Here is a 13,338-nt window from a genome sequence, read left to right as displayed (position 1 = left end):
AGTTCAACTAAGCTAAAAATGTGTTGTTGGTGATTTTCATCTGTACTTTCCCTCAGTGTCTGAGGCTTTTTGCTTAAGTGTGCAACACTAATCAGCCAGCATTGATGGATTCCAGTGGCCCTGATACTGCTTCTCCATGACTGCAATGGCCTGGTGAAACCTTTTGCAATGCTTGTCGCTGACAGTGCTGAGATTTGCAGGCTGTGGTGAACTACATATACCTGTCTGGACACGCCCCCCCCCCCCATTGACTGCTCCTGTGGCTCCTCCCACTGACCGTGGCTCCTCCCACTGACCCTGGTATAAAGGCGATTGAGGACACAGCCCCGGCCTCAGTCTCCAGGATGTTATGTGGTGGTCACTTGCTGCTTGTTCTTTCTTCCAGCCAATAAAAGCCTATATCTCGCCTCACATCTCCGAGAGTTATTAATGGTGCATCACAGGGAAGAAGTCTAAATGGGAATGCAGGAAACAGAACTTTAGTGACACATTGCACTTCAGGGTTCTGTGTGCTTGAAGCATGTTGTTTGGTGTTCTGTAGTTGCCAAGAAAATTTTCAGCAACGTTCTTGAATGCCTTCCATGTGACTTACTCCGGTCCCACTAGAAGTTCTTCAAATTGCCTGTCTTTGGTGCTCTGTTTGATTTGTGGACCAATAATCTTGGCGTCAGTTATTTTGGTTCGAATTATGAATTGAAATAACAAATAATAGGCGATTTCAAAAAATGGCGTGCGATAGGGAAATTTCATGGTGATTTTCATGATCAGCAACCCAAAATCCATAGGATACACCCAGAAGTATTCAGGAAGCAAAATCTTTGCTGTCTGGTGTTATTTTTTGAGGGAAATTGTTTAAATTTAAAAGATCCACAGAAGAAAAGCTGAGAGCTGTTGATATCTTAACAAGATAACAACAACAGATAAAAATTTTAAAAAGTAATAAAAATAACAAAGATAACTTGTTATCTTTCTAGTTTGACCTAGTTTTGGGTAAGGACGCCCACAACTTGTTTTTGTTCCTGTTTTTTTCTGTGTTCTTGTTTTACTTAATAGAAGGCTGTGACTATCAAGTTTTTGCCTCAGTTTTGACTTGTGAAGAACCGTTGTATCACAATTTCACCTGAATGCAACAAGGCCAACTCTTGTGGGACTATGCGAGTATTTTAAATAATAAGCACGAGATATTCTACAGTGGAAACCCAGAGTAACTCACACAAAATGCTGGAGGAACTCAGCGGGTCAGGAAGCATCCATGGAGAGGAATAAACAGATGACATTTCAAGCCGAGAACCTTCTTCAGGATATATTAAAAATACATTATGATGGAGTAACCAGCTTGAGTCCCTGCTGTCAAAATGGATCTGAGTAATTAAATGAATAATGGCCCAGTTTAATTCCACACAAGAGGCCTATTGCAAGTACCATTGATCTGAAATGCTCGGGGCCAGAACTGTTTTGGATCTAGGATTGTTTTTGGGATTTTGAAATATATAATGGGATAGCTTGGGATCGCCACCATTTCAAACTCTGAATTGAATTGCTACCGGTCAGCAATCCTTGTCTTACTCTTATTCATCACACAGATGTATTGATGCAGCAGTTCAGTGTGTCAGACTTTCATCAGCGATGATCTTGGCAAACTCATCAATAATTTCTCTGCTACTTCATGATCAGCAGACACTTTATCACCACAGATCTTTAAAAAATTAATGCAAATTTGTGCAAGCGGCCTGCTGAATATTCACAATTGCGTTCAGTTTTCAGTTTGACGTCGTTTGTTTCATGGTCAGCATATCCTCACTGAGGCTGATTCATCCATTCTTTCAATACATGATCAGATCTTCATTCTTCACTCCATGCAGCGTTTTTCTTTCATTGACCTCTGTGTGTGTGGTCACTTCTCAGCGTTGTCTCTGATGAAGCAGAGACTTGTGTATCACCTGCGACCCTTCCGGGAGATTTGTGGAATTTTCCATTTGTGAGGTCATGTCAGCACTCAAAAAAAATTAAGATTTTGAAGGCTTTCAGATTTTGGAATTTCAGATAAGGGGTCCTTGACCTGTGCTGATGTTTTGGCCTGTGTACATAGTGATTGTATTTGTGGCTTAAATAGGACTGGCCTGTAATGGTACTTACAGAAACAGCCTCTCAGCTCATGATCCCTGTACTGAACACAATGCCAAATTAAGCCTGACCTCAAACACAAGTGATCCTGCAGATGCTGGAAATCCACAGGAACACACAGATTGCTGGAGGAAGATGAGAGTTCAATTCCCACCGCTGCCTGTGAGGAGTTTGCACGTTGTCCTCGTGGTTTTCCTCCCCCAATCCAAAGATACCAGTTAATAGGTTAATTGGCCATTGCAAATTGTCCCTTGATTAAGTTAGGTGCGTTTCCGGCCGGCGTGGCTCAACAGGGCCGGGAATTAAATCAATAATTAAATCAATAAAAACTCAGCAGCATCTGTGGAAAGGAATAAGGAGATAATTTTTCTGCCCAGACTTTTCATTAGACCTGGAAAGAAAAGTTCTCGGCCCAACACAGTGGCTTTTAATTCCTCTCCACAAATGTTGCCTGTCCTGCTGAGATCCGCCAGCACTTTGTGTACATCAAACTAGACTTCGTGTGCTTACACACAATCACATCCCCCCATTCCAGGTGTCTGAAACCACCTGAAACACCACTGTTGTATCTGCTTCCATGCATTCCAGCCATCCTCCACTCTGTCTGGAAGTAACTTGGCTTCTCCCCACGTCTCTTTTAAACTTTTCCCCTCTCACCATAAGTACATGTCCCCTAGTATGTGACATTCTAGCCTGGAGAAAAAAAGATTATGACAATCTACCCTATCTCCTCCCCATCATCATTACGTGCTGCCTCGTATGACTTGGACGATCACGGTCTTTCCACGACCATGATTGCTTTTGGTAAATGTTTCTACAGAAGTGCTTTTCCATTGCCTTCTTCTGGGCAGTGTCTTTCCAAGATGGGTGACCCAGCCATTGACAAAGATTGTCAGTGGTTGCATAGCCAGGACTTGTGATGTGTACCAGCTGCTCATACGACCATCAGGGAGCTAAGCAAGTGCTACAACTTGCCCAAGGGTGACCCACAGGCTAGCTGATGGAAAGAGCACCTTACCCCACCACACATCTACCCTATCCATACCCCTCATAATTGTTAAAAACTCCTATCAGGTCTCCCCTCAGCCTCGGAAACTCCAGAGAACATAACTTCTTACAGCTCCTACCAGAAGGTGAACCTCCACTACAGCCTCTCCAAAGTCTCCACCTCCTTCCTGTGACTCGTGGAAATAAACCTATCACCAAAGTACGTGGATGTCACCACATACTACCTTGAGATCCATTTTTTTGCAGCATTTACAGGGGAATAAAGAAATACAACAGAATTTATGAAAAACTATAGATAAACGCAGCTGGCAAGTAACCGGTGTGCAAAAGACAAATTGTGCAGATAGGTGGGCGATTGTGAGGTCTCTGTTGGTCAAGGTTGGCCACGGATGTTGTGTCTTAGTTATCTTTATAGTTGACACACAAGCCAGGGCAGTACATAATTGGAAGGCGAGCTGATGCTGCCCATGCAGTAAGCTCCCCCTCTCCATGCAGCCGATGAATCCAAAGAAACGGCAGAGACCGATGCAGTTTGGCACTAGCAGCGGTACAGGAGTCGCCAGTCAGCATTGAACTGCCTTAGGGACTCCAGCTCCAGATTTTTCCCCGGGGTGTACTCCCGAAGCCTTCCCCGCCGGTGGGTATAGCTACAAGGCAGGGACGGTCTGAGACCGGAGTTTTCCTTCTGGATGAGCTAAAAGCCCCATCTGCCTGAGATAGGCAGGTAGATCTACAATACTAAGATCACAAGTTGAAAGTGAGACTACAGGCTATGGAATCAGTTCAGTGTCGAGGTGAGTGAGAGAACTGGGTTCCCTGGTGGTTGTGTCTGAGAGAAGGGTGCTGCAGAAGCTGCGGAGCATCATGGACAATCCCTCTCACCCACTCCCTGACATCCTGGGCAAACAGAGGAGCTCCTTTCGGAACAGACTGATTCCACTGAGGTACACCACTGAGCACCACAGGGGATCCTTTCTCCCTGTGGCTATAAAACTCTCCAACTCCTCCTCGTTAAGGATATATGGTTTCATTGCACATCTGTATTTTGCACTATTACTTCCTAATGCACATTTTGTATTTTTTTTTCGTACCTCAATGCTTACATTTTGTATTTTAAAGTATATATTTCTGACTAGGCAACCTTACAATAATTTCCTTCGGGATAAATAAAGTTTTATCTTATTTGCACTGGTTCCAGGAGCCTGATGGTTGTAGGGTAACAACTGGTCCAAAAGCAGCTGCTGTGGGACTGAAGGCTCCGACACCTCTGCCCCCATGGTAGTAGTGAGAGAGAGCATGGCCTGTAATGGGATGGCCACAAAGGGACAGCGTTTTCCTGGCTGTCAACATTAACTGTGTTTTCTGATTCCCACTAGGAGTGAAAACATTACAGTTCCTATTTAAATGCCTTTAAATTCTGCTTTTTGTCACTGTGGGGTCACAGGATTTACTTTCTGGATTTTGTTCTGGCAATCAAACTGTTTGCCTGGTTAAATAGGTGGTTAATAGCACAAAGTCAGTCGGTCAAAGAGCCTTTTTCCATGCTGATTCTGTGACTCCAAACCTGTCCAGTGTTGTTCTGTGAGCACTGAGGGCCTGCTACGTTAGTGTCAGACTGTGCTGCCCACACACATGCTTAGGTCGAGTACCCTGATCTCAAACAAGAGAAAATCTGCAGATGCTGGAAATCCAAGCAAACACACACAAAATGCTGCGGGTGCTCGGCAGGCCAGGCAGCACCGATGGAAAAGAGTAAACAGCCAGCGTTTCAGGCTGAGACCTGATGAAGGGTCTTGGCCTGAAACGTCGACTATTTCCTCTTCTCCATAGATGCTGCCCGGCCAGCTGAGCTCCCCCGGCGTTTTGTGTGTGTTGCTTAGGTACGTTATGCTGGTTGCTAATGCAAATAGGCTGGGTGATAGGCTGAGTGAGTGGGCAGATACTTGGCAGATGATGTTTAATGTGAGTAAATGTGAGGTTATCCACTTTGGGAGTAAGAACAGGAAGGCAAATTATTATCTGAACGGTGTAAAGATAGGTAAGGGAGAAATACAAAGAGATCTAGGAGTCCTTGTTCATCAGTCACTGAAGGTTGAATGAGCAAGTGCAGCAGGCAGTGAAGAAGGCTAATGGAATGTTGGCCTTTATTACAAAGGGAATTGAGAACAAGAGCAAGGAAATCCTCTTGCATTTGTACAGAGCCCTGGTGAGACCATACCTGGAGTATTGTGTACAGTTTTGGTCTCCAGGGTTAAGGAAGGACATCCTGGCTGTAGAGGAAGTGCAGCATAGATTCACGAGGTTAATTCCTGGGATGTCCGGACTGTCTTACACAGAGAGGTTAGAGAGACTGGGCTTGTACACGCTGGAATTGAGGAGATTGAGAGGGGATCTGATTGAAACGTTTAAGATAATTAAAGGATTTGATAGGATTGAGGCGGGAAATATGTTCCAGATGTTGGGAGAGTCCAGTACCAGAGGTCAGTTATTTGAGAATAAGAGGTCAGATATTTAAAACAGAGTTGAGGAAGAGCTTCTTCTCCCAGAGAGTTGTGGAGGTGTGGAATGCACTGCCTCGGAAGACGGTGGAGGCCAATTCTCTGGGATGCTTTCAAGAAGGAGCTAGATAGATATCTGATGGATAGGGGAATCAAGGGATATGGGGACAAGGCAGGGACTGGGTATTGATAGTGAATGATCAGCCATGATCTCAGAATGGCGGTGCAGGCTCGAAGGGCCGAATGGTCTACTTCTGCACCTGTCGTCTATTGTCTATTGTCAAATGACACAATTCACTCTGTTTCGATGTGCATGTGATAAATAACACTGAAAAATTCAATCTGTTTCAGCCAGGAGGTGCCCAATCACCCGAAGTCCAAAGATGGTAGGCTGGTAGGTTAATTGGGCATTGTAAATTGTGTCATGATTAGGCTAGGGTTAAATCGGTGGGTTGCTGGGCGGCCAGCTCAAAGGGCTAAAAGGGCCTGTTCCACACTGTACCTCAATAAATAAAAATAAAGTGGCCACTGAGTGAATATTTATAACTGTAATTTATAGTTCTTTATGTATTGCACTCTACTGATACCGCAGTAGAAAACGTTTCACAACGTACGACAGGGATAATAAAACTGACTCTGTGATTTAGTAGCTCCCCTCGGTGACTCCACGGTGCAGGTCTTGTCACCACCCTCTTTAAAAAAGAAGGCTGCGCACATCTTGTACATTGCATCAGTCTCAAAAGGTCAAGCTTCAGGGAGGACCGTGTTGGCTGCGGTTCACTGGGAGGACTGTAAGAATTCTGTGAAGAATTTCCCAGCCACTGGGTGGGCAGCCCTTTGTTCCCCCCTCCTCTCCGTTTGTATTTCCATAATTGAAGAATAAGCCTTCGCAGAGCCCAGTCATTGGGGAAGGTGATGCAATATCTACTCGGTTTATTTTTAGCGGGTCCACAAGACAGCAGCCTCTGTGTCTTGTACTTGAAAGGAAATTGAAGATTGTACATGATGTGGTTCAAAGTCTTTACATTCCAAGCCTGGGTCAGGCATATGCCAGGTCCGAATCGTTTATAATTTACTGGATGAAAGCTATATAAACTGTGAGGAATTGCATGCATACCAATCCTAAAGTGGATCTTATTCAGCTTAGCAGAGGGCAAGAGCAAGAGAGGGTTGTTTTCTGTGGAGCGGCAGAGGCTGAGGGGAGATCAGATAAGGATAATGAGAGGCATAGATAGAGGAGACAGGCGGTATCTTTTTCCATGGGTTGAAATGCCTAATACCACAGGATATGCATTTAAGCTGAGAGGGGGCAAATTGAGTCAGATACCCCTCCCACCCACCTGCTATTGCTCTACACAAGGAAGTGGTTTGGACAGATTAAGAATTAGCTTTATTTGACTTGTGTACATCAAAACATGCAGCGAGGTGCGCCATTTGCATCAGCAACCAACACACTTCAAGGGCGCCATGGTAACATAGCGGGTAGTTCGACACTCTTACGGCTCAGGGCATTGGAGTTCAGAGGTCAGCTCCGACACCATCCGTAAGGAGTTTGTACCTTCTCCCCTTGACTGTGTGGGTTACTTCCGGGTGCTCCGGTTTCCTCCCACATTCCAAAGATGTGCCGGTTAGTAGGAAAATTGGTCAATGTCACTAGTCCTGCGATTAGGCTAGCGGTTACATTGCTCAGCTTCTGGGCCATGGGGCTCATTGGCTTGGAAAGACCTGTCCTGCGCTGTGTTGCAAAACAAATCAGGAAATAAACTTTGCTGGGGGCAGCCCGCAAATGTCAGCATGTTAGCGGCAGCAACATAGCGTGCCCATGACTTACTAATCCTAACCGTACATCTTTGGAACGTGGGAGAAAACCAGAGCACCTGCAGAGGAGGCCCATGTTGTCATGGGATGACTGTACGAACTCCTTACAGACCAAGGTGGGAATTGAACCCCCGATCGCTAGCACTGTAAAGCGTTACACTGACTGCTGCGCTGATATGCCGGTCTAAGCAGGGTGGGCATTGCTCAGGGTTATTGAGTGGTTGCTAGGCTTCTCATCAGCAGATCTGAGGGAAGTTGTTTTGCCAGTCTGTTCCTAAGAAACCGGAGAGTTTTGGGGCGGACATGTCTCCTCTGATTGGCATGGTCCACCTCCTGTCTCAGTTTTGTGCTCACACTCAGTTCTCCCCACCCCTGATAATTACCCTCAATTCAGACATGTTTCCTGTAGAGGGGCAACAAAATAGATGTGGTGGTTTCTAAAGTAATATAGGTATCTCAACATGCCTCAAAGCAATGTCATGATTGTGTGACAGTCAGGTGACAGATGGTTCTTACAGAAATGTTGACCAGGCAAATATCAACAGCAGAACAGGCCCACTTCCTCCCTCCCACCAATACACAAACAATCCTCCAACCCCAGAGTAGGCCATCTCCAGGCCTCCTGTCCTTGTCCCTGGATTGTGCCTTAAATCGCAGCAAATGAACTGCAATAAAAAGCCCACAGAGAGAATGGAGGGCACATTTTACCCAGAACGTTATTCAAAGATGTTCCCATCCACTCGCAGTGTGAGAGTCTTTGCATCTTACAAAGTCGGTCATGTCATCCCTGCATGGTGGACTGCGCAGGCCATTGTAATGAAATGGATAATGACCTACTCTCACCCTGCTCAGCGAATATTAAACACTCCTCCAGTCCCTGGTTCACCCACTGTAATTAACTTGAAAGCGTGAAAACGTATTATAACATGCTGATGGAGAATCAGCAGCTAGCTAATTTAATTAGGATGTCTAAGCCTGAAACTAGATAGCAGAATATAGAGCCATAGAAAACTACAGCACAGGCCCTTTGGCCCATCTGATACGTACAGAGCCAATTAAACTGTCTAGAGACCATGACCTGCGTTCGGACCATAGCCCCCCATGCCCCTCGCATCCACATACCTATCCAAACTTCTTTTAAACATTCCAGTTGAACCCGCGTCCACCATTTCTGCTGGTAGCTCATCCCACACTCACACAGCTCTCCGAGTGAAGAAGTTTCCTCTCATGTTCCCCTTAAACATTTCACCTTTCACCCTTAACCCATGGCCTATAGTTGTAGTCTCACCCAACCTCAGTGATAAAAGCCTGCTTGCATTTACCATTATGATACCACTCATAATTTTGTGTATCAGATCTCCCCTGATTGTCCTGTGCTCTAGGAGTAGGGTCCTAACCTGTTCAAATTTCCCTGCAGCTCAGGTCCTCCAGTCCCAGCAATATCCTCTGTACGTCAGATGATCTTTACTCAAATAGAGCAGGGTGCTCCTGTGTAAGAAGATAAGAGATATTGTTGTTTTCTTGGTCTTCCACCTCTATAATGTGCTCTTTTATGACATAGAAATTGATTTCCCAAACTTCCCTCCCTCTTCTCTTTTTTTCCATTCCCCTTTCTGGGTCGCTGTCACCCCTTTTCCTCACCTATCCATCACCTTCCTCTGGCTTCCTTCCTCCTTCCCTTTCTCCCAATGTTCATCTCCTCTCCTATCAGATTCCTTCTTCATCAGCTCTTTATCTCTTCCACCTATCATCTCCCAGCTTCTTAATTCATCCACCCACCTTCCGCCTTGCCTATATTCTGCCAGCGGGTACTCCTCCCTCACCTTCTTATTCTGGCTTTTGCTCCCTTCCTTTCCAGTCTTACTGAAATGTTGACTGTTTATCCCCTTCCATAGCTGCTGCCTGACCTGTGGACTTCCTCCAGCATTTTGTGTGTGTTGCTAACAGTAATGTGTACGGTAATCTCATTTCTGTCTCAATTCCTGCTAAAACATTGTTTATATTGTTTACATTTACATAATTTATTATTATATTGTAATTTGCCCTTTACTGTGTCTATTGTCTTGTTTATTAATTATTGTACAGTCTTGCACTGTTTGTGCACTTTATGTAGTCCCTTGTAGGTCTGAAGTCTAATGTAGTTTTGTTTTGTTTCACATAGTCTAGTGTAGTTTTGTGTTGTTTCAGGTAGTCTAGTGTAGTTTGTGTTGTTTCATGCACCATGGTCCTGTAGGAACATTGTTTAGTTTTTACTGTGTACTGTACCAGCAGTTATGGTTGAAATGACAATAAAAGCAACTTGACTTGATTGGATAATTTTGATTCATTTTGGGTGAATTGGGTCTGAAATGCACAGGTAAAACTGACAATTTATTTCCCAGCTGTTGTGTCCATAAGACAGAAGACATAGGAACAGAATTAAGATATTTGGTCTACTCCACCATTCCATCATGGCTGACTTATTATCCCTCTCAACCCCATTCTCCTGCCTTCTTTCAGTAACCTTTGACACACTTACTAATCAACCTCAGCTTTAAAAACACCCGATGACTTGACCTACACAGCTGTCTGTGGCAATGAATTGCATAGATTCACCACCACCTAGCTAAAGAAATTTCTCCACATCTCTGCGCCTTGTATTCTGGAGTTGTGCCCTCTGGTCCTACACTCCTCCACCATAGGAAACATCCTTTCTATATCCAACAAGATTCAATGACATCCCCCCCCCCTCCATTCTTCTAAACTGCAGCGAGTACAGGCCCAGAGCCATCAGACGTTTCTCAGTGGTTATATCCGATGAGGTCATGGTTCAGACTTAATTGTTTTTAGGTTTGTAGGGATGATTTTTCTGAGCAGAAAAGGGAGTTGGAGGTCAGGTCAGGGTTTAGGGCAGAAGGGGAGTTGAAGCTTGGAGGAAGTAAATGAAGAGTTCAGTGGCAGTTGCTGGTGGTTGGGGTGCTCCCTGATCGAAGACCAGCGATCTCTGTGAGTGTATGTCGAGGGTAAAGGCCAGCACTCCACCTGGTCAGCGGCCAAGGTCGCCCGACCCTGTGGGCGGGAGCTAGTAACTCGTGGACGAGGTGGGCATGCTGCGTTGCTGTTTCAGTGTTTGGTGACACATAGGGGCAGCACCCAGCCCACTGTTGGGTTCTGTTGGCTGTTAACACACAAAAAAAACATTTCACTGCATGTTTCAATATACACTCAGTGGCCACTTTATTAGTTACCTCCAATACCTAGTAACGTGGCCACTGAGTGTATGTGTGTGGTCTGCTGCCGTAGCCCTGTCACTTCAAGGTTCGATGTGTTGTTATGTTCAGAGTTGCTGCTCTGCACACAATTGTTATAATATGTGGTTGTGTGAGTTACTGTCACCTTCCTGTCAACTTGAACCAGTCTGGCAATTTTCCTCTGATCTCTTTCATAACATGGTGTTAAGTGACTGAAGGCCAGTGGATGTTTTTTTTTTGTACCTTTATCAGTAAACTCTAGAGCCTGTTGTGCATGAAAATCCCTGGAGGTGAGCAGTTTATATATGAAATACTCCAACCACCCGATCTGGCACCAACAGTCATTCCATGGTCAATTCCCTATGATCGTATTTCTTCCCCCACTCTGATGTTTGGTCTGAACAACAACTGAACCTCTTGACCATGTCTGCATGCTTGTATGCATTGACTTGCTGCCTCATGATTGGCTGGTTAGATGTTTGCATTAACGAGCGGGTGTATCTAATAAAATAGCCATTGAGTGTGCATGTGATAAGTAGATGAACCGGAATCTGAAAACTTCCCAGGTTCCCAGCACTTGTGCGAGTCTACAGCAAGTGAAAGTGACAATTAATTTCAGTACACAGCAACAGTTGTAATTTGAGTGGAAAGCAATTTTCTTTATTAAATGTATTTAATCACTTTGTGTTTTAATTGCTTTTTATGTAAAAGTAGCATTATTAATTTGTAGTATTATTTGAGTTTGATAGTGAGATTGGGTAATTTCAGTCGATTTCCTCCTTTGGGACTATAACTGAGTCACAAGTCGTGGTCGGTGTTACCCAAAGCAGATCTTGAAATTCACAGTTGCAATTAACTGCAGTTAATTTCCCCAGCTGCCATTGTGGGATTTGAATTCTCTTTAAATTATTTGTCTGGGCATCTGGAACACTAGTTCAATTACATCGTGCTATCATAGTCATCTCCTGCCATCATTTGTTCTAGCAGGATGCCTTGTGCTTTGGTACGGCAACTGCTCTGTCTAGGGCTGTGGGAAGCTGTGGAGAGTATGAACATGGCACTGTCTGTCACGTACATCAATTTCCTCTCCATTGATTCTGTCTACACTTCCACTGCTTCAGGAAAGTAGAGAACATCATCAGCAACCCCACCTGCCCCAGACATGCTCTCTTCTCCCTTCTCTAATTGGGCAGAAGGTGCAAAATCTTGGGAGCATGTACCACTGGGCTCAAGGACAGCCTCTACCCAACTGGTCTACGATTACTGTGGTTCTGTTACAAGGATCTACCCCTTAGTATAATGATCAGGAGGCAAAGAGAGAATCTGTAATTACCGACAAATACCTCTATTGTCTCAATAGAAGAACGCATGAATTTACACAACCGAATACCTGTGTGCACAGTTTTTCTGACCCTCCACGGACGGCCAAAAATAGAAAAGGTAATACCTGTAAAAGGAGCCTCTGCTGGCCATGTATTCCTCCGATCTCCACATGACTGTGGGGTCCTTCACATCTCTGATGGTGGGCCTTTAGAGAATTATTGCTATTAGAGCACTCGAAGCATCTGCTTTTATTTTCATTCCTTGCCAGTTCAAATGTTGCCTTTCAGTGCTATTAGCTGCAGATTATCTGACTGACATTTAACAATTTATTGCCCCTGGTCCAAGTCAGCAACCATTTATTGTCATTCTGCTACAAGTGACAACTGGTAGTTTTGTTCTCTTTGACTCCAGATCAAACCAGTAACCAGGTGGAATCACTCAGGACAGACAGAGATCACACCATTCACAAACCTGCATGTTACACTATTATCAAAGAACACCTTACAAATAACTTCTTATCTGGAAATGATCTCTAGTCCAACACATTACCTAAAATATCATTGTGTCTACTTTAAAACAGTGATCAAGCCAAGCAACTTCAATTCACAAAATGGAGGATGTAGAGCAGCTTCGCAAAATGGCAGCCTCCATCTCCTTCAAGCACATGGCAAGAACCGAGATAATTGGTTTGTCTACTTCCACAGTCCTTGATTCATTCAAATTCACTGACCATAGTTCTTTCTGGCCAACTGTTCCTAGTACAATTAGATGACCTCACAATCTACCTCATTATGCCTTTGTACCTTATTGTTTGTCTGCACTGCACTTTCTCTGTGACTGTTACACTTTATTTTTGCACTGTTGTTGTTTCACTCAATGAATTTATCTGTATGAAGAGTGTGCTTTCAAGTTTTTCACTTATTGGCTGACTGGCAAGAGGCAAAACAGAAGCAGGCAGATTTAGACAGATAAGGAAAATAAGCAAAGAAGTGGCAGATGGAATATAGTATTGGAAGTGTAGGGTCATGCACTTTGGTAGAAAGAACAATGACATAGATTATTTTCTAAATAGGGAGAAAACTCAAAAATCAGAGAGGCAGAGGGACTTGGGAGTCCTCGTGCAGGATTCTCTAAAGGTTAACTGGCATACTGAGTCAATGCAAAAGAAGGCAAATGTACTGTTAGCATTCATTTTGAGAGAACTAGACTATAAAAGCAAGGATGTAACGTTGAGGCATTATAAGGCTTTGGTCAGACCACACTTGGAGAATTATGAGCAGTTTTGGGCCCCTTCTCTAAGAAGAGATGTTCTGGGATTGGAGAGAGTCCAGAGGAGG

General features: G+C 44.3%; 1 protein-coding gene across 1 annotated transcript in view; it reads left to right on the top strand.

Moving 5' to 3' along the window:
- Positions 1-13,338, top strand: part of LOC132399084 (arf-GAP with dual PH domain-containing protein 1-like) — a 169,803-nt gene that overhangs the window by 127,927 nt on the left and 28,538 nt on the right. Inside the window, exon 6 of the mRNA XM_059979040.1 lies at positions 5,425-5,433. Coding sequence (XP_059835023.1) covers positions 5,425-5,433 — 9 coding nt within the window. The remainder of the gene's footprint in view (positions 1-5,424; positions 5,434-13,338) is intronic.

The sequence above is a fragment of the Hypanus sabinus genome, chromosome 9 (genome assembly GCF_030144855.1).
Source record: "Hypanus sabinus isolate sHypSab1 chromosome 9, sHypSab1.hap1, whole genome shotgun sequence".
NCBI lineage: Eukaryota > Metazoa > Chordata > Chondrichthyes > Myliobatiformes > Dasyatidae > Hypanus > Hypanus sabinus.
Note: the sequence above shows the minus strand (reverse complement) of the source record. Positions and strands in the feature narration are given on the sequence as shown.